Here is a 21,868-nt window from a genome sequence, read left to right as displayed (position 1 = left end):
TATTTGCATTTTATTACGATCGAAGTAGGGTTTGATTTGATCAATGTTTGCGGAGCAGGTTTCACCATTTCTGGCTTTTAACACTACTACAGCGTGAGTTATTTTTTCTATAACATATGGTCCTTCAAATCGTGGAAAAAATTTGGCAGTCTTATCTTCTGGTGCTGAAGAAAGTGAATGCTTAATTTTTAAAACTTCATCCCCTACTTTATAAGTTACTCCCCGTCGTTTCAAATCATAATAGAGCTTCTGTTTTCTTTGTGCTACTTCCGTATTCTTCTTTGCTTCCTTAATTAGTTTTTCTGTATCACCCATTTTAAATTCTGGGGCTCTTTGTTGCACATAAAATAACTTATCTAACGGCGTTATAATCTTTCTGCCTAGAAATAACTCAGCAGGAGTTTTGCCCGTTGTATCATGTTTTGCGGTCCTAAGGGCGAAAGCAAATTCATTGACATAGTTATCCCAGCTTTTATGAAAATTTTTAACATAACTACGGATAATTTTCACTATATTTCTATTGACCCGTTCCGCTATATTTGATTGCGGCCGATACGGGACCATTTTTAAATGACGTATGCCCAGTTTTTGGCACATGTCTTCAAATATATTACTTACAAATTGAGGACCATTATCCGATATAACTTTTAGGGGCGCCCCGTATTTTAAAATATACTTATTTAAAATAAAATCAGTAACTAATTTCGCGGAGGCTCGTTTTAAGGGAACAATTTCGGTCCATTTACTAAAATGATCAACCATAACAAGGAGATAGCGACTTTTATTTAACTGACTTTTTGGGAAAGGGCCCAATAAATCGATGCCAATTATTTCATTTGGAAATTCGGATTTAATACTATTTAGAAACCCGGCCGGGCTGAAATTAATATAATTAACGGCTTGACATGTTGGTCAGGACTGGACATACGCCCTTGTTAACTTTTGCAGTTCAGGAAAGTAGACTGCCTCGCGTACGCGTTGGATAGTTTTTCGAATACCAGCATGAGAAGCTAAAGGGCTGTCATGGAGCTCCTGCAGGATATTTAATCTAAGACTAGCTGGGAAAACAGGTCGAAATTCGTTGTTGGAATTCGTAGTTTTTGTATAAAATAATAGACCATCTATTAGTTCGTAATGGGCCGCCCTATTTCTTATCGCCACAATATCTTGGTGGCTAAAATTTTCAGGATCCTTCAAATACTCATAAATGCTTCCAAACTCAGGATCCTTACCCAGTTCAGTTATTACAGTTTCTCGGGAATTTATTGTACATGCTGTAAGCATTGCCACCTTTACGGTATTACCTTGTTCGTCTATTTTAATTCTTGATAGGGCATCTGCTACGATATTTTCCTTTCCGGGGGTATGCTTGATTACCAGATTATATTCTTGCAGCTTGAGTGCCCATCTTATTAACCTTGGGGATAAATTTTTCCCTGAGTACAATCTAGTTACCGCCGCATGATCAGAGTACACTGTTATCGGCGCCTTTCCAAAATAGACTCGGAACTTTTGCACTGCTAACAGAACTGCAAGTGCCTCTCTCTCGGTCGCGGAATAGTTTCTTTGTGTTTGATTTAAAGTTCGGCTAAAAAATGCCACGGGCTGCTGATTTTGCGAAAGTACCGCTCCTACCGCATAATCCGAAGCATCCGCTGAAATTTCTAAATTCTCATCCTTTTCAGGAAATTTCAACACAGGGGCTTGCGTTAATGCTTGTTTTAATTTTTCGAAAGCACTATTGGCTTCGGCCGTCCACGAGAATCTTGCCTTTTTCCTTTTTAATTTTAACAATGGTTCAGCAATAGCTGCAAAATTTTTTATAAAGGACCTATAATATGAACAAAGTCCTAGAAAAGAAGAGAGCTTCTTCGCCGTGGTTGGAGTCGGATACTTTTGTACAGCAATTATTTTTGATTCGTCTGTCTCGATTCCTTTTTGAGATATTTTGTAACCTAAATATTTTAATTCAGGGGCTGCAAATTTGCACTTTTCGATATTAACTTTTAGACCGGCCTCATTTAATAAAGAAAACACCTGTCTTAAATCCTGTACATGTTGGTCGAGATTATCACTAGTAATAATGATATCGTCTAAATAGATAAATGTGGACTTTCCAAGAACAGGTCTTAACACAATGTCCATGCATCGCTGAAATGTTGCCGGGGCCCCTGAAAGGCCAAACGACATACGCAAAAATGCATAAGTGCCAGACTTGGTTATAAAAGCAGTCTTAGGCACGTCTTCAGGCCTAACCCCTATTTGAAAATAACCAGTCGTTAAGTCTAAAGTCGTCATAAATTTGGTTGATTTTATGTTCCTTAGAATTTCTTCAATGATCGGTAACGGATATACCGGATATTTAGTTATGGAGTTTAATTTACGGTAATTGATAGCGAATCTCCACCTTTTTGGATGCGTCAAAGGATAGTAATTATTTTTCTTACATAAAACCACCGGGCTAGCATAACTACTTGAGATGGGCGTTATGATCTTTTTACGTAACATATCGGTAATATGCCATTCTATAATTTTTTCCTTATTCTTATCATACCGGTATGGTTTTTGACGAACTGGCATTGCATCTCCGGTGTCAATACTATGGTTAGTAACCTGAGTAAATCCTGGAATATCACCAAATAACGAAGCAAATTCACTTACCACTTGTCGGATTCTTCCTTGCTCGTCATTAGGGAGGTGGTCAAGTTTTAACATCGGCAGTTCAGCCTTTTCAGTACGAACTGGTTTCATTGTCAGCTTAAGGGACGCTTCATTAAAATCTAGTGTTGCTTGTGCGTCTGAAAGAAAATCTATCCCTAAGATTATATGTGCTTGCAGATTCTTTACTATAAAAAACATCACCTCTACTTGTTCGTCCTTGATACGGACATATAGCGGTACTTTACCTATACACTTACATAGTTCTCCTTGCGCCGCTAACACTGTCGTATTATCCGAATTATATATGCGGTATTTCCGAAAATACTTCCTAAAAAAAATCTTCTGCAACACAGGAACACTGCGCGCCTGTATCCAGGAGTGCGGTGGCTGGGAAATTATTCACCAACACTTCAATCTTCGGAAGAGTCAAATTTTTCACCATTACTGTATTTAACTTAAAGGAAGAGGGGTTTTCGTGGCCTTCGGATTTCCGCACCCTCTCGTCAGCAGAAATCCGTTTTAGTTTAAATTATTTTTCATTTCCGTGCTTTCCTTCTTTTTCCCCTGGCCTTGAGACTTTTTTCCTGGCTTGCTATTGAACTGTCGACGTTCGCCGGCTGTTTTTGAATGCTCGGGTTTCCTTGCCCACTGATTCGCTTTGCTTCCGTAGCCGTGTGCTTGAGTTTGCTGTAGTCTTGGCGTACCAAATTGGTTTCGCTGTTGATATTGGCGTCTTCTTTCGATGTCCGCCGTTCTTCTACTTTCAAACTGGATTGCTAGCTCAAATAACTTTTCCAGTGTAGTCGGATTTCTTAATTCAATAAAGTCTTGCACTTGGGGCAGTAACCTCGGCAAAATCACTTGAATTATTTCAGGATCCGGACGGTTTCCATACAAGAGTTTGAAGACGTGAATTTTTCTTAAAATATAGCTTGAGAGGTTTTCGATTCTTTGTTGATATATACTAAAAAGTTCCGTTTCTAATTTCGCACGATCCCTTACAACAGGGAAGGCTTTTAGTAGGGCAGTCTTGAAATTTTCGTAAGTATAGGTGGGACTTCCTGCTTGCCCCAAGAGACTTCTGCCTATACATTTGAACCAGTTAAGCGCTTGGCCCCTCAAAGCGCTGGTAGCTAAGGTAACTTTTTGAAACTCGTGCACGGGGTAGAGCATGAAGTGGTCATCCAATTTTTCCAAAAAACTGGTTACCGGTGAGTTTCCATTAAATGTTGCTTCTGGTTTCATCGAAGCGCGCATGGTCTGGACAATGTAACCAAATCCTTCCAGGGCGGCAGCTGGCATTTCTGGATTTTGAGCCGTTTCTGCAGGCAGCACAGGTTCTTCTTGAAACTCGGCCATGGTTATTCTTTTTCGTTGGGCGCCACTATCAGGTTCAATGTTCCTTCTAACCTTCTTCGGGAACATGCAAGGACCTGACTCGGAACAGAGAGCTTACTAAAGCTATGTTCACTAATTGTGGGAAGTAGACAGGATACACAAGAAGGGTATACAAAACCCTTTATTTTTCTCTATTTACAAAAACTTCCGTACTTCGGAATACACAGACCCGCTACTCGGGGTCTAACGTAAAAGTATAAAAATAAAACTAAACTCTAATTTAACTTTAGAATAATAAACGTGGAAGATTGGCCTTATATTAACAGGAAGCGTATGTAGTACAGAGAACTGTGAACACTACAATACGTTTAAAATTTATCAAGAGGATTAAAACCTCTGGCCTGGAAGGCAACAAGCAACTGCGTAACTTCTAAGGTAAGCGGCCTGCTTCAACTCACTGCTTCCTCTCTCTCGCTTGGCAAAAAGCCACAACTTAAATACTTGGCGTTCGCCAGACAAACTTTGCATAAAAACCTTAACGCTTATAATTCTGGCCGGAAGTAGAAAATAAGAAGTGATAGTAAAGATTTAAAATAAAATAAACGTTAGTAAAACTTAAGATCCTTACAATGTTGTATTTTGTTCTATAGTATATTTATATACCATGTTTCAGCATTCCATTGTGTTTCTTTGTTTTGAACAGGCACTATATTTTCTAAAGCTACTAAAATGTTATTCAAGCATCTCAGAATTGCTGATGTTTGAATGCATCCAAATTATAATTTTTTAAAGTATGTTGTTCTAAAATCATGTAAATACTTTTAGTATTATGTGCATAATTATTTTGTCAACTAGATGTGCAACTGATATATTTAATATTTTGTTCCATAAGATATTTATGTGTCATATTGTAGCATTTCATTGTAAGAATTTCTTCTAGGTTTTCAAAGCAACTTGAGAATTCATTTACATCAAATCACATCACGTATGCGCAGCTTATTGACTATATTACGAAGACAAATTATAAAAATTTATGGGAACAGGCTTGGAGAAAATATAATGCTGGTGATATTCCAAAGAGGAGCAAGCATAAACAGGTTTGTTAACAATATGCCAGTATAAGTTTTTTTTTGGTATAAAAATGAATTTTTAAAATCTATATGGTTCAGAATAAAATAATATATATGATTTATGCATGGCTTAGCTAGAGGAGGCAATGGGGGAATATGTCCCTGGCCGCAGCATCCAGAGGGCGCCAAATTAATAGTACGAAATTTTAGAATTAAATGTTTTCCATGCCTGGCAAACAGGAGGGAGCGAAATTTTCTGTTGTCCCCGAACTTAACTAAACTGACGATCCAAAAAATTATGACCATCCCCAAATCATTTTTCAATGAACTCGTCTGGATGACTTGGAAGGCACGTGACCAGGTGGGAATTGTAACTGCTGCGGGAGAGGCTCAGGAATCATTCTTGCTCTTAGTTTTGCGAGTGAAAGGCTGCTGATCTAAACGAATTTTATAGAGGGCAGATTGTAAGGGCCCGAAGACTCGGAACGAATATCCTCGAGACTACACGACTGGTAGTACGTTGATGAACTGCCGTTGTTAGTGTTTATGCAAAATGGATAAGTGACGGTAAAACCAGCAATAAACGTTAAGGTGTTAAGAACGTTGGAGACTGTCCCGCTTGGTACAGCAAAATCGGCGCCAGACAGTGGCTCAACTGACAGCCCAATGCAATGCAGGTCCAAGTGTTCTGGAACACAGTTCAGCAGACACTGTTGGATATGGAACGGCGCAGCAGACGTCCCTCTTGTGTGCCTCTGTTGACCAAGCATCATTGTCAAGTGCGCCTACAGTCGGCCGGGGAACATCGAGACTGGACCATGTATAAGTGGAAGACATTTGCTTGGTCGGATGAATCACAATTTCTCGTTCATCATGTCGATGGTCGTGTGAGGGTATGCTGTCTTTCAGGCATACAATTGCACCTTCCCGTACAGCAGGTCATACACAGGCTAGTAGTGGTGGTATTATGCTTAGGGGGACGCTCTCATGGGCGGCTGTGTGACTCTTAGTTGTGGCAGAACAGACTATGAAAGCTGTTGACTATCTGAATATAATTACGGATCATTTGCTCCCTTACATGGCGTCTGTCTTTCCAACTGGAAATGGAATTTGCCAGCAGGACAACGCCCCATGTCACAAGGTTCGAATTGTGTTGGAGTGGTTCGAGGAGCATAAGGATGAATTTCAATTAATTTTCTGGCCACCCTCGCCGGGTACTTGCTTCGGCAGTACATATACTAAAATTGGAACGATACAGAGAAGATTAGCATGGCCCCTGCGCAAGGATGACACGCAAAATCGTGAAGCGTTCCACATTTTTTTAATAATCTTCGCCAGAAATATTTTAATAGCTGTGACTTACCTCTCGACCGTTTAATCGGAAGAGAGGTCAATTCTAATTTATTTTATTATTTAAAAGAGATTGGCTTTTATTGCCAAATGTAATTTGTTTTGAAGACTGTGTCTTGAATTTTAATATGTACTTTTAACTTGTGTTTATATGATTTGATACACTGGATTTGGTACACTTATCTACTTGTTTTTATTATTTGAATTTTAATGTCATCAATTGTAATCATCTCATCTTTTGTTTGGCGCGTCATAATCATCTCTGGTTTTTGCGCCATAATCACTCACTCACTCACCCCACCCTCGCCGGATCTTAACCCGGCAGAGAGCATTTGGAATGTCAATCAGAGGCATCTCAAAGCGCAAACACCGCCATGTCATAATTTCTTCACGTTGCGTAACCGCTGCTTACATTTGTTACTACCTGTCTCCAGCCATCTACCAAGAACATGTGGCATCCATGCCAAGGTGAGTTGCAGCTGTTTTGCTGGCCAAAGATCGCGCAACATTGAGTAGGTTGTTATAATATTTTCGCTCTTCAGTGTATATGCCACGCGTACAGCATCAACATTGAATTGTATTAAATCTGGTGTTGCATACCTTGTACCAAAGTCATATCATAGTTTTTTATTTTGAATAATTTATTATTTTTAAATTTATTTCTTAAAGGAATTTTTATATGAACTGCATATAGCCTTCCCATAGGTCGAACAGAGAGTAGTTTCCGAACTTCATATTATTCAGTTTGACAGAAGTAGTTTGAATTCTGAAGAGCAACATAGTTTCTGTTAGGCTGCTCTCATTTAGTGTGAAAGTTCCTCTTTCAGTAACTTATCTCGGCATTTAAGCTCCTTTAATTTGGGTTATATAAAACCTTTTCAATGATTGTAAAGTTTTAAATCATACCAAAATGTGTGATGAAATTTTCTTTTCTGACTAAAATTTTTATGCGTCAATTTTTACTGATGACTGAAATTCTGTTGATTGCTCAAAATTAGTTTATCTTACTTTATAATGTTCTCTTAATGGAAATATCTTGGCATTTATTTTCAGATTTTTAATTACAGTGCAGTCTAGTGCTGTGAGCAAAAGTCTTGGAAGTGTCTGCCAGTAATTTTATGTACAGACACTCTTTTTCTTTATACTTTTAAAATATCATATCTGTATTTACTGGGTCTTAAGTTTACTTTTTAATAATATCAGGTATGTATGGGATCGTCAAAGAGATCTAAAACTGATCTGGACCTGCCATAAGAATAATATAGTTTTAAAGAGAGTTGAAGACAGTTTGCCACTGTTTGAAATATTTCTGTCATGTCTTAAAAATATAATTTTTAGCTTCATTTGTAGCTCACAGGGAAGAAAATTTACTCAGTTGATGCTTTGATATAATTTATTTATGTAGTTTTTGTATTGCTACCTATAAAAAATGAAATTTAATGTGCTATATTTCAAAAGAAATTTAAATAAAAAATATTTAAATAAGAATATTTAAATAAAAAAAATTAAGTCTCTGGTGGCTAGTTGAAACTTTTGAAAAGAAAACTGTAATGAACGTCTTTAAATATGTAACCATAACTCAAAAGCTGTCTTTCAGATGCCACTTGCTCATTCAGCAGAATGTGTATAAACAATCAAATAATTTGTTTGAGACTTCAAGTTTGCAAACATATGCGTTTTTTTCTTGCAGTTAACAAATAAACAGTTTAACTTCGTAACAAAATTCATAATGTTTTATTTGTTTTACAGACGTATTAGGAAAATTGCATATTGTAAAAACCATACTTGGCTGTTATGGTTACAACTAGCTGTAAATGAAATGTTATGTGGAAAGTTGCTTTCGAAAATATAAACTAAAAAAAAAAAAAAAATATGCTTATTGGTTAAAGTTTTTCAAAGTTTCAAATAATTGCATGTCCAGTTATGCAATTATTATTATTTCTTTTTTCAAGTGAATGCCAAATTGAACATCTGCTCCTGCTCCTGCATTAGCATATGAAATATGTAAGTTAAGCAACTGATAATGTGTACGCATATTGAAATTTGAGTGTCTAGTGGTGTTTAAATTTAATGTGGTTTCTTAGAGTGATTAGGATTCATTAGTTTTGACTGAAAGGCATAATGTAAGTGAAAGACAAAAGTGGTGGTTAATTAGTAAACTCGATGGGGAGCAAACACAAATGGAGGTCGCAAAAGATCCGAATAACCCTCGAAGTGTAATATCAAGAACTTCGAATTGCTTTATAAGCAGTTAGTCAATTACAGTTTAACCACGACTGTAAAGTACCAAAAACGCATGTACCATTTGGTGCGATTTATTCACGAAATAGGTTGGATGTACATGAATCATGTAGTAAAGATTTTTTCCGTTTTTTTCCCCCTATTTATTTTCATTTTGTTCAAGGAAGCAAAAAGTTAATTTTAAGTAATCTAAGATAACATGATGTTGATTATCATTTGTAAATAACTGTTTGGTTGTGTTGTGTTTAATTTTGTACATTTATTTATTTATTTGTTTATTGATAAAAAGCTTAATTCTTTGCAAACTTAATTTTATGATAACGTGCAATAAATATCTATTATTGTATAGTAATTATTATATTTTATTGTATAATTTTTATTATTGTGAATTAATAATGATAATTTGTAATGAATCATTACAAAGAATTCTAATATAATAATAATTATAATTGATTGTAATGATTCTTCGATAATTAATAATTACTATACTTATACTGTAGTTAATAATTATATATCTTTTTTATCTTTCAGCTAAAATGTATGGATATATCCTTAAAAATAAATATATATATAATATATCCTTAAAAATAAATTTCTTAATAATACGATAATAAATTATTATTGATTATAATAATAATTATATTATAATAAATAATTATTATATATTACCTCGAATTTATTCACAGATAGATGATTTTAGTAATTATATGTGAAATTGTATTTTTCTGTAACTCGAAGAATTTTAAGAGAGAAGCTATTACGGAAAAGTAAAAGGTTTTCAATTCCTGTGTCCTGTGCCTTGCGAATAATATGCTTCCTGAGCTAGCATTCTTTCATGTGCTTACTAATAGGAAGCTTAATTAACTTCTTAAGTCATGTGACTTCCCTTCCTTTTTATTTCTTTTTTATCTGGGTCCCAAGGTTTTACCAGTGCCTCTGGAGATGATTTCTCTCTCTGATTAAGGTAACGATTTAATTTAGATATTTTATAAATTTATGGCGAGAGGTGACTGTGTTCGTATCAATATTGTATACTTTTTTGATAATTTTCGTGATTGAGCTGACAGTAAGGTCGATTTGATTGGGCATGCCAAGTTGTTGGAGATTTGGGGAATTCATATGCAGCAAATTGTGAAAACGTCTGCAATCAGTAAAATGTTTTGTGTTCATAGCACATGACCTGGGGACTCTGAGGGGTACTAAAACCTGAAAAAAGTCTGATAAAAGTTGCGCTTGAATGCAATGGGAAGAAAAACAATGGAAATTATGAGATTCAAAATGTCAGGATGTCTGCGGAAGCAATTAGACTTATGGGTGGTATCTTCATGTACATATAGTGCTACCGGATGATTTAGAATTCAATCATGAAAATCTTTTCCATTTGAGTTAATGCTTTTATTTCCTCATTCTGCATGCTTCGCATCATAAGATTAACCCGACAGAAGAGTTATGTGAGATTACAAAGGATAAATGTCTTCTGTAATGCTATTGTTGGGAGAATTATATATCGCGCTAAAGATGGGAATACCATGTAGGATTTTATGTAATAAACCAATTATTATGGTCTAAAACTTTACTATAATATTTTCTTTCCATTGTCCTAACCAGAATACAGATTAGTTGTAGAGTATTTATTTAAGCCGAGCATTTCAATTTGGAGTTGAAGCTTTTGATAACCTCCCTTATAGTATACGCCATATCGCCAGCTCTGACGAAATTTATCCGGCTTTAGCCGTTTTGTTAGCCATCTTTAAAAGCGTGCTGTTAATTACTTGAGCCAGTTTAAGTAAAATATTTTGTGTTTAGTCTCCGACTATATTACTTAAATTTGAATTTGAGATGTGTTATTTTTAAATGCCCGCAGGTGGCAGAGTATCATTCTGTAGCATAAGTAGTGCCTTCTGTTGAATTTCAAGAGTTAATAAAAAGGCTATTTTAACCTTCGTAAGACTTTGTCATTTTGAGTTAGACTAGAGCGATAACTCGTTTCTCAGTTTAGTACAGGTATGGTAAACCTATGGTATGCATGCCACTAGGTGGTAGGCGACCGATATTTCGGTGGTACGCCACAAATGCATATTAAATTGCTTTTATTCACTTACATTCACTGAAAGCAGCAATTCAAAAAGGGGAAAAAAAACCTGAAATCTTGGCCGAATTTTTCAAGTACGGTGGGCAACGGACTCAACGCAGAAAAAGGTAATGCAGTATGCAAAACAACTTGCTTGTTTTGCATCTTCTTTTTAAGCCTGTAACGCTGCGCGCTTCCAACCTGCACGCAACAATAGTGATGACTGCTAAGAACTGGAAAGTAGACCCAAAGTCTTGAGAAGGGTTTAAATCCCTTTTTATTCAACTTTAGAAATTACAAATGCGTGCTCTTGACGCTCACAAACTACGCCGACCCGGCGGTAAAATAAAAATAAGAAACTGAAAAGAGATAATAACAAGTGACTAACTACGAGGCTCTCTAAACGTAACTAACCTCACCGCGTTCTAAAATACCGCTGATAATTCAGCAAACTTCTGAATATTAAGTTGAAAGATTCAACTATCTGCCTAGCCAAGCCCACAAGCCGAAACGCGTGGTTCTTCAAATTCTACCTAGCCACCTCCACGCTCGTGAAGCAAGAAAGCACACTTTCGAACTCGTTTCCCTTCTATTTAACTCAAATTACTTCCGCTGACAATTTGAATACTTTGCGCATTCTACTAAAATTTACATACTCTGGCATTGGCAATTCCAGGGGAAAGTAAGGCTTGACAGGAAAGATAGTTTAAACTTAAAATAAATATAAACCCTACATTTGCCGCTGCCAGAATTTGGTAAACTTGGAAGCAGGTCCTGGGAACGACCTGTTGAAAAGTTTCCACAATTCTGAACTAAATTTTAAGAGCCTCGTTTACATAAAAAAAAAAAATCTGTTATCTCACAAAAGGTAGAATAAATTTCTCTAGATACTTATTTAATTTTCTCTTCTTACAGCAACTTTTCCTGGACTTTGGCAATCAATCTGTTCTCTTCCTTCCAGCATCTGGAAGGAATAAGTATCAATATCTTTCTAAATACATTATAATTTACACTTTCTTGACACTGAATAAGCTTTTGTTTTTGAACGATTTATTTTCCTTAGTTACTGCTTAATTCACATTCATTCAAGTATTCAAACATGAATTTAACTTTATCCTGGCTCTCCACCATGTGTGGTGTCAAACGGGAATATTCGTGTTTTAGTATTGAAACACTTCCCCTAACCACAATGATTTGTTAGAATTCAACGACCAAATAGACACACCTTACTCGACATTCTAACACTCGATGAGCTACTTTAGCATTCTTAAAATTCAAGTGTAGGTGGAGAACCCTACAAAACACATTCATTCTAACTTCCCCTTCATTCATCTTTAGACATGCAGGCTTTCGCTCTAAAGCATGATTTTATCTACAATTTAATACTTAAATTTGAATTCATTGCTTTTGAGCATTTACTTTTAGCATCTAAAATTTTATGCTTCTAGACTAAATTCTACTTTTACTTAACTTTCAAGTATTTACGTATATTTACAAAATTCTAATACATATGATTTTTACAATTTACCATAAAATGAATAAGAGAAAAATAAATTTTTACTTTACTCATTCTTCGCCAAGCTGGCGGCACTGAAACTAAAGTTCTTATTAATACAAGAATACGAAGTTATTTTTATCTTCGGCCAAATTTTGGGTTTAACATAACAGAATTAGTCTTTCGACCAACAAAAACTGCTTGTTCTTAGATTTTATACTTAAAGAAAATAATACTTTTGCCTTAGCTAAATAAAGTAAAACAAAACTAAGTCTCAACCGAGACACATTGACTTCCGTCAAAACATAGAACTTCGTATTTACGCATAACATTTCGGAACAAAAGAAAAAAATTTTATAGAAGATTTTAACTTATCTTTGAGTTTTCGATGATTGGAACTCCGACATCCTATTCTGGCAGAACTGCTCCCACGTTATAGGTTTCATCGACGTCAGTCTTCTCTCTAGTGTCGTCCACGTTGCTTTTTCTTTTTCGCCCTCTGCATGCTGGCCTCTTGGAGTGGTAGTCGTCGGGTTGCTGTCTTTTCCGTTTTTCCCCTGGACGGCTGGTCTTGGCGTCCTCCGGCCTGGAATCATACTTGAATTTCTTCTGTTGGTGGTGGTCTTTTCGTTCCTCCTGTTGTCTTTTCGTTCTCGGGAACGGCGGCCTTGTTTGCACCTGACTCTCTGGCCCCGGAAGCATTCTCCTCGATGTAGAATTTCTACTGCGATACGTTCTAAGCGGTGTTTTCCTCTTTACCAAGGTTTCTTTACACGGCGGCTTTGCTTTCTTGTATTTCTTAAATGCTGGAGTCTGAAAGTTTTCGTTTCTTCTTTTCGGTACCGTCGCATGGGTTGTAGAAGGGCTAGGTTTCTCTTCAGTTCTCCGCTTCTTGGGTGGTGGAACGGGTGACGTTACTTCTGGACGTTCTACTTCTTTTACGCTTGAGTCCTGCAAGAAACTTTTAAGGATTTCAAAATCATTTTGATTATAATATTTTTTCACCTGGTCGGGACTTGCTTTTCAGATTTCCCATCTCTCGTTCTTAAGGTACAATACGACTCCCTTGATTTCCTGAATTACATAGGGGCCTTCAAATTTCGGAGCTAACTTTGCAGTAAAATTGTTTGGGGCACTTGATAAAGAAAATTTCCGCTTCAACACTTTATCCCCAACTTTAAAATCTGCTTCACGGCGTTTTCTATCATAATATAACTTTTGTCTATTTCTTGCCGTATCCGAGCTTTTAACCGCCTGGTCAATAAGTGTTTGCACGTCTTTCTGTTTAAATTCTTGCTCTCTTTGTTGCACAAAGAATAATTTATCTAATGGCGTAATTAACTTTCGTCCTAAAAATAATTCTGCTGGGGTTTTTCCCGTAGTATCGTGATTTGCCGTTCTTAAAGCATAAGCTAACACATTTATGTAGCCATCCCAGCGCTTGTGATGTGTGCTAACATAACTTCGAATTATTTTTACAATGTTTTTATTAACTCTTTCTACTATGTTTGCCTGTGGTCTATACGGAACCATTTTGATATGGCGTATGCCAAGTCCAGTGCATATGTTTTTAAATATTTGACTAACGTTATCGCTAATGATTTTTATTGGTGCACCGTATTTTAAAATGTATCTGTGTAAGATGTTGAACTGCAGTGCTTAACCACCAGGGTGCCTGGGCGCCATAGCCCTACCCCTCATCGAATAACGTGATAAAAGTTTCGAATTATGAGAAATATAACTGAATGTGCTAAATAATTAAATGAGCAAGAGTTTAAATTCATAATTGCTAATAGTTAAATACATATTTTTTCCTTAAATACCTAATTACTAATCCATACATAATTAACTATATTTTTAACAACTATTTCACAGAAGAATACATGTACACACAAGAGAAACAAAATACGAAGTGCGACGCCTTAGTGCCACTAGTAAAAACAAAAAGCAATCAGGAGGAAAAAAGAACAATATACAATAAAGAATCTGAGCAACAATTTGCATAACACATATACAAAATTACACATTACTAACATTTAGGATCGCCCTTGGGCGTTTACTGAAATTGGGGTCCCTAGTATCATAACAATAGTTAACAACCACAGGATTGTCCAGAAGTTCCTGTTTATCATAAAATGCCCTAGATAGGCGGCAATAAAAATCACAAAGATCCTCTATTCTTAACTCTTTACGAATTTGGCTATTCCGAATATACCAGGGGGCATTACATATCATACGCAATACCCCGTTTTGGGCAGCTTGTAACTGCCTTCTCAAACTTTTGCACGAGTATGCCCAGACGGGGCATGCATAACTAAGAATTGGACGCAACATGGTTTTGTAAATGAGTAACTTATTATCAATAGATAGAACACTGTTTTGAGCAATTAAGGGGAAGAGTGAAGCTTTACTAGTTCGAAACTTCCTGAGAATATGTGTAACGTGTGGGTTCCATGTATGAGATTTACTGAGGATCACCCCAAGATAAGGGACCTGCTTGACCCAGGGAATGTCCACACCATACATTTGCAGGTGAGTCGGGAAATTCTTCTTAGTAGTAAACAGTATGGCATGTGTCTTGTCGACATTCACTTTGACTTTCCATTTGGTCAACCAAGTCTCTAGCGAGTGGATGTGGTGTTGTAGCTGTTGTATTGCTGAACTAACAAATGCACTTTGCGTTAGGATCGCTGTGTTGTCTGCATACATGGCTAGTGTTGTGTTGTGTGTAGTGGGGATGTCGTTCACGTAAATATTGAATAGGGTAGGGCCCAGAAGGGATCCCTGTGAAACACCAGCCCGTATAGGCCGGTTTGTGGATAATGAACCAGAAACATCAACGACAAAGTGTCTACCGGTTAGGTAGGATTTAATTATGTTTGTGATGTAGCCTGGGAGTCCCAGGTTGTGTAATTTGTATATGAGGGCATCCAGCCATACTCTATCGAAGGCTTATCTGTGTAAGAAAGCATCTGCGACTGTTTTGGCTGACGCGCGTTTAAGTGGAACAGTTTCTGTCCATTTTGAAAAATGATCTACAATTACTAAAAGAAAACGATTTTTTATTTAACTCACTCTGGGATAAAGGACCAAGAAGATCTATGCCTAAAATTTCATTCGGAAATGTAGCGCGAATGCTATTTAAGTACCCGGCCGGGCTGTAATTAATATCATTTATTAACTGACATTGATTGCAGGACCTGACATACGCAGTTACTATTTTGTATAATTGCGGGAAATATACCGCCTCGCGTACCCTTTTTAAAGTCTTTCTGACCCCTAAATGACCCGCCGTTTTCGCGTCGTGTAATCCTTCCAAAATGCTTAATCGAAGCGAGGCTGGGATGACTGGTTTGTACTCGAGATTTTCGTTTGTTGTTCTCGTATAAAATAATAAATTATCTATTATTTCATAGTTTTCTGCTCTATTTCTTATCCCATCGATATCTGTGTGCTTAAAGCTTTCGGGGTCTTTCAAATATGCATAGATACTTCCAAATTCAGGATCAGCTTTCAATTCAGCAATAATTGTATCTCTAGAATCTAAAATTTTTGAAGTCTACACAGCGCATTTAAGTTCATTGCCTTCATCGTCCAGTTTTATACGAGAAAGTGCGTCTGCTACATTGTTTTCCTTACCCGGTTTATACTTGATTATTAGATTATATTCTTGGAGTTTTAAAGCCCATCTTATTAACCTGGGCGTTAGGTTTTTCCCCGAGTAAAGTCTACCAACAGCCGCAGGATCCGAAAAGACTGTTACTGGCGCTTTGCCGAAATAAACTCGAAATTTGTGTACAGCCATTAATACGGCTAATGTTTCTCTCTCTGTAGCTGTATAATTCCTTTGTGTATGATTCAACGTTTTACTAAAAAATGCCAAAGGATGGCCATTTTGCATAAGAACAGCACCTACAGCATAGCCCGACGCATCTGCTGCAATTTCCAGGTTTTCGTCCCCCTCCGCGAATTTCAAAACAGGGGCACTGATGAGCGCTTCTTTTAATCTTTCAAATGCGGTATTTCCTTCCGCTGTCCACGTGAATTTACTTTTCTTTCTTTTAATTACTAACAAGGGTTCGACAATATTAGCAATATCTTTTATGAATGACCGATAATAAGAACATAACCCAAAGAAAGAAGAAAGTTTCTTAAGCGGTGTTGGGAGGTGGGAAATTGTTGATTGCTTTTATTTTTGAATCTTGAGTTTCTATACCCTTTTGCGAAATTTTATAACCCAGATATTTAAGTTCTTTAGTTGCGAACTTGCATTTTGAGGCGTTAATTGTAAGACCGACCTCCTTTAATAATTTAAAAACTTCTTCTAGATTTTTAATATGTTGTTCCAACGTACTACTCGTTATAATTATATCATCTAGATAGATTAAAGTCGATTTTCCAAGGAAAGGCTTTAAAACAACGTCCATAGCTCTCTGGAATGTTGACGGGGCCCCACACAACCCAAAGGGCATGCGTAAAAATGCATAAGTGCCCGATTTTGTTATAAACGCGGTTTTATGTATGTCTTTGGGTCTCATAGCTATTTGATAGTAGCCAAACGTTAAGTCCAATGTAGTCATATATCTCGTAGACTTAATCTTTCTAATAATTTCCTCTATAACCGGCAAAGGGTAAACTGGGAATTGAGTAACACTATTAAGTTTTCTGTAATCGATAGCAAACCTCCAAGCCCTTTTATCCGAAGGAGGAAACTCGTTCTTTTTCCTACATAGTACGACTGGACTCGCGTACTCACTATTTATGGGTGTTATTATCTGGTTCTTTAACATTTCCTGAATGTGTTCTTTGATGATTTGTTCTTCTGTTTATCATAGCGGTAAGGTTTATTCCTACAGGGTTTGTCAGCAATTAACTGTATATCATGCGTAACAATTTGACAACTACCAGGCCGTTCTGAAAACAAGTTTGAAAAAGTACTCACCACTTGCTGGATGGCTTGACTTTCATGGTCATTCAAATGGCTAAGGTCGACTTGCGGTTGTTCCACTGGTTCCACCACCCTCCGGTCCATCTCCAGCACAATAGAACTGTCCTGAAAATTCAGTTTGGCCTTCGCGACTTTTAAAAACTCCATACCTAAAATAAGTGGATTTTGCAAATTTTTTACTACAAAAATTAATACTTTAAGGCTTTCATTTTGTACCTGTATCTTTAAAGATAGTTTTCCGATACATTGACAAGTTTGTCCTTGCGCTCCTATGATTTCTGTGTTTTTATGTTTAAATAATCAAAACCTATTAAAGTTCTTCTTAAAAAAAATATCACTCATAAAATTACCTTCTGCTCCTGTATCGATGAGGGCTTGTACTGGTACATCGCCAACCAGGACTTGTATAGTTGGTAACTGTGAGTTCTTTACGATGACCGTATTTAAGTGTCTTCTTGAGGTTTTTTTTAAAACTTCCAGGGTCTGGACCCTCGCTTTCACAGGCCCCTCTACTCGTTTAAAACTTTCCTTTCAACTTCTACCTTCTGGGTACGCGGATGTTTGTTTTCAAATTTCCTTTTTGGGCCTTGACCTTCGAGCTTCGATGAGTTAGCTTGATCGCGTCGGGTTTCTTCCCATGCAGCATATCCATCAGCTTAATTTTTCGCAGAATAAAGTCCGTCAACTCTTCTATTATATTCCGTTGATAAAAACTATACAGTTCGGCTTCTAGCCTTGCTCGGTCTTTCAGTATGGGGAAGGCCTTTAATAACGATTTTTTGAAATTTTCAAATGTTTATGTCTGGCCTCCGAATTCCCCTAATAAAAATTTGCCTATATTCTTCCACCATAGCTCGGCCTGTCCTCTTAGTGCAGATGTGGCGATGGCAACTTTTTGTCTTTCAGGCAAAAGGTAGAGCTGGAAGTGATTTTCTATGCCTTCTAGAAATATCGCCACCGAATTTTTTCCGTCGAAATTGACGTTTGGCTTGATGGACGCTCTCATCGTCTGGACCAGGTATCCAAATCTTTCCAATTGACTTGCCATTTCTTGTTGTTGTCCAGCAGCTTCCATCCAATTTTTGGCCATTTCAGTTCGACAAGTGTTCGGGCGCCAATGTAACGTTGCGCGCTTCCAACCTGCACGCAACAATAGTAGTGACTGCTAAGAACTGGAAAGTAGACCCAAAGTCTTGAGAAGGGTTTAAATCCCTTTTTATTCAACTTTAGAAATTACAAATGCGTGCTCTTGACGCTCACAAACTACGCCGACCCGGCGGTAAAATAAAAATAAGGAACTGAAAAGAGATAATAACAAGTGACTAACTACGAGGCTCTCTAAACGTAACTAACCTCACCGCGTTCTAAAATACCGCTGATAATTCAGCAAACTTCTGAATATTACGTTGAAAGATTAACAAACTGCCGAGGCAAGCACACAGGCCGAAACGCGTGGTTCTTCAATTTCTAACTAGCCACCTCCACGCTCGTGAAGCAAGAAAGCACACTTTTGAACTCGTTTCCCTTCTATTTAACTCAAATTACTTCCGCTGACAATTTGAATACTTTGCGCGTTCTACTAAAATTTACATACTCTGGCATTGGCAATTCCAGGGGAAAGTAAGGCTTGATAGGAAAGGTAGTTTAAACTTAAAATAAATGTTAGTTAAAATAAATATAAACCCTACAAGCCAAAGAATAATATCACTGAAGCGAGTTTTCGTATGTCTCACTCAGGACTTAATTTCTTAAATTAGAAGTACCGGGGCTTTATGAAAAGCCGTCAGGAAGAAGTGGAAAAAATAAATAAATAAAATTAATAATAAAATAACTAATAATTAAAACAATTAAAGTTCAATAAAATATAAAGATATAAATAAAAAATTAATAAATTATTAAATTAATGACAAAAAGTTAAATAAAAAAATAAAATATCGGCTGAACTTAGAATTTCATTCGAAAACTAGTAAACAGCTCAACCAGTCTCTGACTGAATTTAGACCCTAACTATACGATATAGCGTGCAATTTCAATGAATGAAAAAAAAAAAAAAAAAAAAAAAAAAAAAAAAAAAAAACCTTTCTTTTTCTAGCACACTAGTGGAGAAAAGTAAAACGATTAAAATTTTACTAATCAAAATAGATAATGCTAGAAACAATAAAAGTATGGAAAGAAATTTTACTGGAGATGTGTAGGTTCGAAAGCAAAGAGAGAAGAGTCCAACGCTTTCGAACCGCGACAACCTGCCAATATAATTCTAGCTGTCAAGCAGAATGTGAGTGGGCAAAAAAATTTTCTTTGAATCCGATTTGATGACAACATGAAAACAAATTTCAGATCTGAATAAGACACAAATTTTTGTTCTCCGTATTTGGTTACATAGTTCAAATCTGCAGAAGCTTTGCAGTAAGAGGTCAGTAACGCTGGACATGGACGACCAAATTAATCACTTTTGATACTTTCGACAACAAAACATTTTACCCACTTTCATAAATTTATTGCCCCTACCTGGAGAATAAGCCTTTTACATGCGGGTGGGGGTTTTTCATAGATCATTTACCAATTAAGCAACATCGAAGATGTCTACCGATTGCTAAACAAGAGGAGGTAAGAAACTTTCTAAAGGAAATGCAAGAAAGTGACGTTATCAAGCTTTCGGCTTGTCCTTGGTCCTCTCCCATCGTCCTAGTCAGAAAGAAAGGTGGTTCAACTAGATTTTGCTTTGACTATTGACGATTGAACGAGGTTACGAAGAAAGAGAGCTAACCTCTTCCTAGAATCGACGATATTCTTTACACTGTTTCTGGAAGTAAGTTGTTTTCAACGCTTGATTTAAAGAGTAGATATTAGCAGGTAGACATAAACCCTTATAACCAATAAAAGACCGTATTTACTATTGGGCAAGGAATTTGGAATTTCAAGGTAATGCCGTTTGGATTAAGTAATACGCCAGCAACATTCGAACGCCTCATGGAGGTCGTATTGAGAGGTGTTTTCTACGAAGCCTGTCTGATATACCTGGATGACATCAGTATCGCCGGGAAGAGTTTTTAAGAGCATTTAGAAAATATCAGGAAAGTGCCTCAGAAATTGAAAGAAGCCAATCTAAAATTAAGTCCTGCCAAATGTAAATTTTAGATCGAGAGTGACTGACTTTGGCCATTTAATCTCTGGCGAAAGTGTGTATACGAATCCAGAAAAAGTGTCAGCAGTTGAGAAGACTGAAGACCCCCGAAAATATCCATGAGTTGAGAAGTTTCTTGTGGCTTTGTACCTATTATAGGAGATACAGCACCACATTGAGCCACCAGCAGATACGTTGAGCGTATTATAGGAGATACAGCACCACTGTAGGTACGTCAGATATTTGGAAAACTCACTCCTAGAACACAGAGAAATTAAAGATTTTTAATTTTTTATCTAACTTTGAGCATTTTGTTTCCGATGTAATGCGATATTTATAAAAGGTAAGAGTTTAGTCTGTGATAAAGAAACAGACTAGAAGTCTCGATGATGATAACTGATAGAAGGCCTTTAGTGGCCCACTACTGGTACACTTGCCCTACGATTAAGCTTTGTCGAAGTATAAGCATTTGCCGATGGATTTGTAAATTTGTTTAATCAAGGCCAAGACTTTTCAGAATCTTTTGAAAGGTCTTATCTCAAATGCTGTTATTTTCATATTTAGCTGTGTTAAAATTTTTATGCTCGAATTTTAAACTGCTGAGCCATACGTGAAATACAAGGTATTTGGAAGTATTTTAAGATGACTCTGAATATCAGGGTAATTATGTATTATTATCGGGGTTTCTGTGGCCTATAATTTTCGAACAAAATTGTATAGAGATTCTGAAAGTCTAACTCAATTTTTTTAATAATTTGCTGAATCAGTAACATAGAATGCTAGAGTTTTCAAACTTCAAGGCATGTCAAAACGTATCATATCTTCTTTTTTCTTTTTCTAGTGACAGCTTTGAATACTTGAAAATTAAAAGGATTTTATGGTCTCCATACATTGAATTTTTAATGATTTTCTTTCAAAGTAAGATACTAAATCTTCATCTTCTAAGGTCTTACTTCAGCTTTGATAGTTGACAAAATGTTTTGAAACCTTCAATAATTCATGTTTATCGCTAACTTTAAATCCTGCACATCTTTTAGTTTCTGCACAAAGAAATGTAACTGGCTCTCACTTCAGTGGCTAGAATAATCCTGTAAACTGCTCTTACGAGATGAAACTGTTATGCAAACAGTTTTCAGTAGCTAAGTAAAGCTGCAAGGAACTTAACGGCTAGATTTTTGTGGGCATGAAGACAATCCTTCCTGAATTTAGTCAATAGGTTTTCACAGAGTGCTTGGTCTTATCACTCTTTATTGTTACAGAGCATTACTAGTCCCTCAAAATCTCTTTAAATCAGCTCATATAGTATTCGAAATGTATCTTTGTAGTTATGAATTATTTAATGACGATGTGGTATAATTTTGAAGAAGCTCACTATGTAAGTTTTTTTTTTCTGTTGAATGCTTGCTATTTTATGATGTAACTTTATATGATTTATCTCCCAGACATCAGCTAGCAAGTATGGCATTGTCAAATGAAATGTTTTGATCTAAAATTTCATATTCCACAAACAATTTTAGTTTATCAATTACAGTTTGTAAATTATAGGCCACAAAAACCATGGCAATGATTT

General features: G+C 36.5%; 1 protein-coding gene and 1 non-coding gene across 4 annotated transcripts in view; both read left to right on the top strand.

Moving 5' to 3' along the window:
- The window catches only part of Wdr81 (WD repeat domain 81), a 236,664-nt gene that overhangs the window by 57,149 nt on the left and 157,647 nt on the right, over nucleotides 1-21,868 (top strand). For all 3 annotated transcript variants that reach the window (XR_015038979.1, XM_085809249.1, XM_085809250.1), the window contains exon 3: nucleotides 4,940-5,096. Coding sequence is in view for 2 of the 3 variants with exons in the window: in XM_085809249.1 (XP_085665375.1) it covers nucleotides 4,940-5,096 (157 nt within the window). In the remaining variant the exon portion in view is untranslated. The remainder of the gene's footprint in view (nucleotides 1-4,939; nucleotides 5,097-21,868) is intronic.
- LOC118204029 (U6 spliceosomal RNA) lies at nucleotides 6,284-6,390 on the top strand. The gene has a single exon (XR_004760715.1). It is a non-coding gene; the product is annotated as a U6 spliceosomal RNA (small nuclear RNA).

Source organism: Stegodyphus dumicola, chromosome X2, assembly GCF_044657685.1.
Source record: "Stegodyphus dumicola isolate Sdum_Otavi_A_Nest chromosome X2, ASM4465768v1".
Lineage (NCBI taxonomy): Eukaryota > Metazoa > Arthropoda > Arachnida > Araneae > Eresidae > Stegodyphus > Stegodyphus dumicola.
The sequence above is the reverse complement of the archived record's forward strand: the minus strand, read 5'-3'. Positions and strand labels throughout refer to the sequence as shown.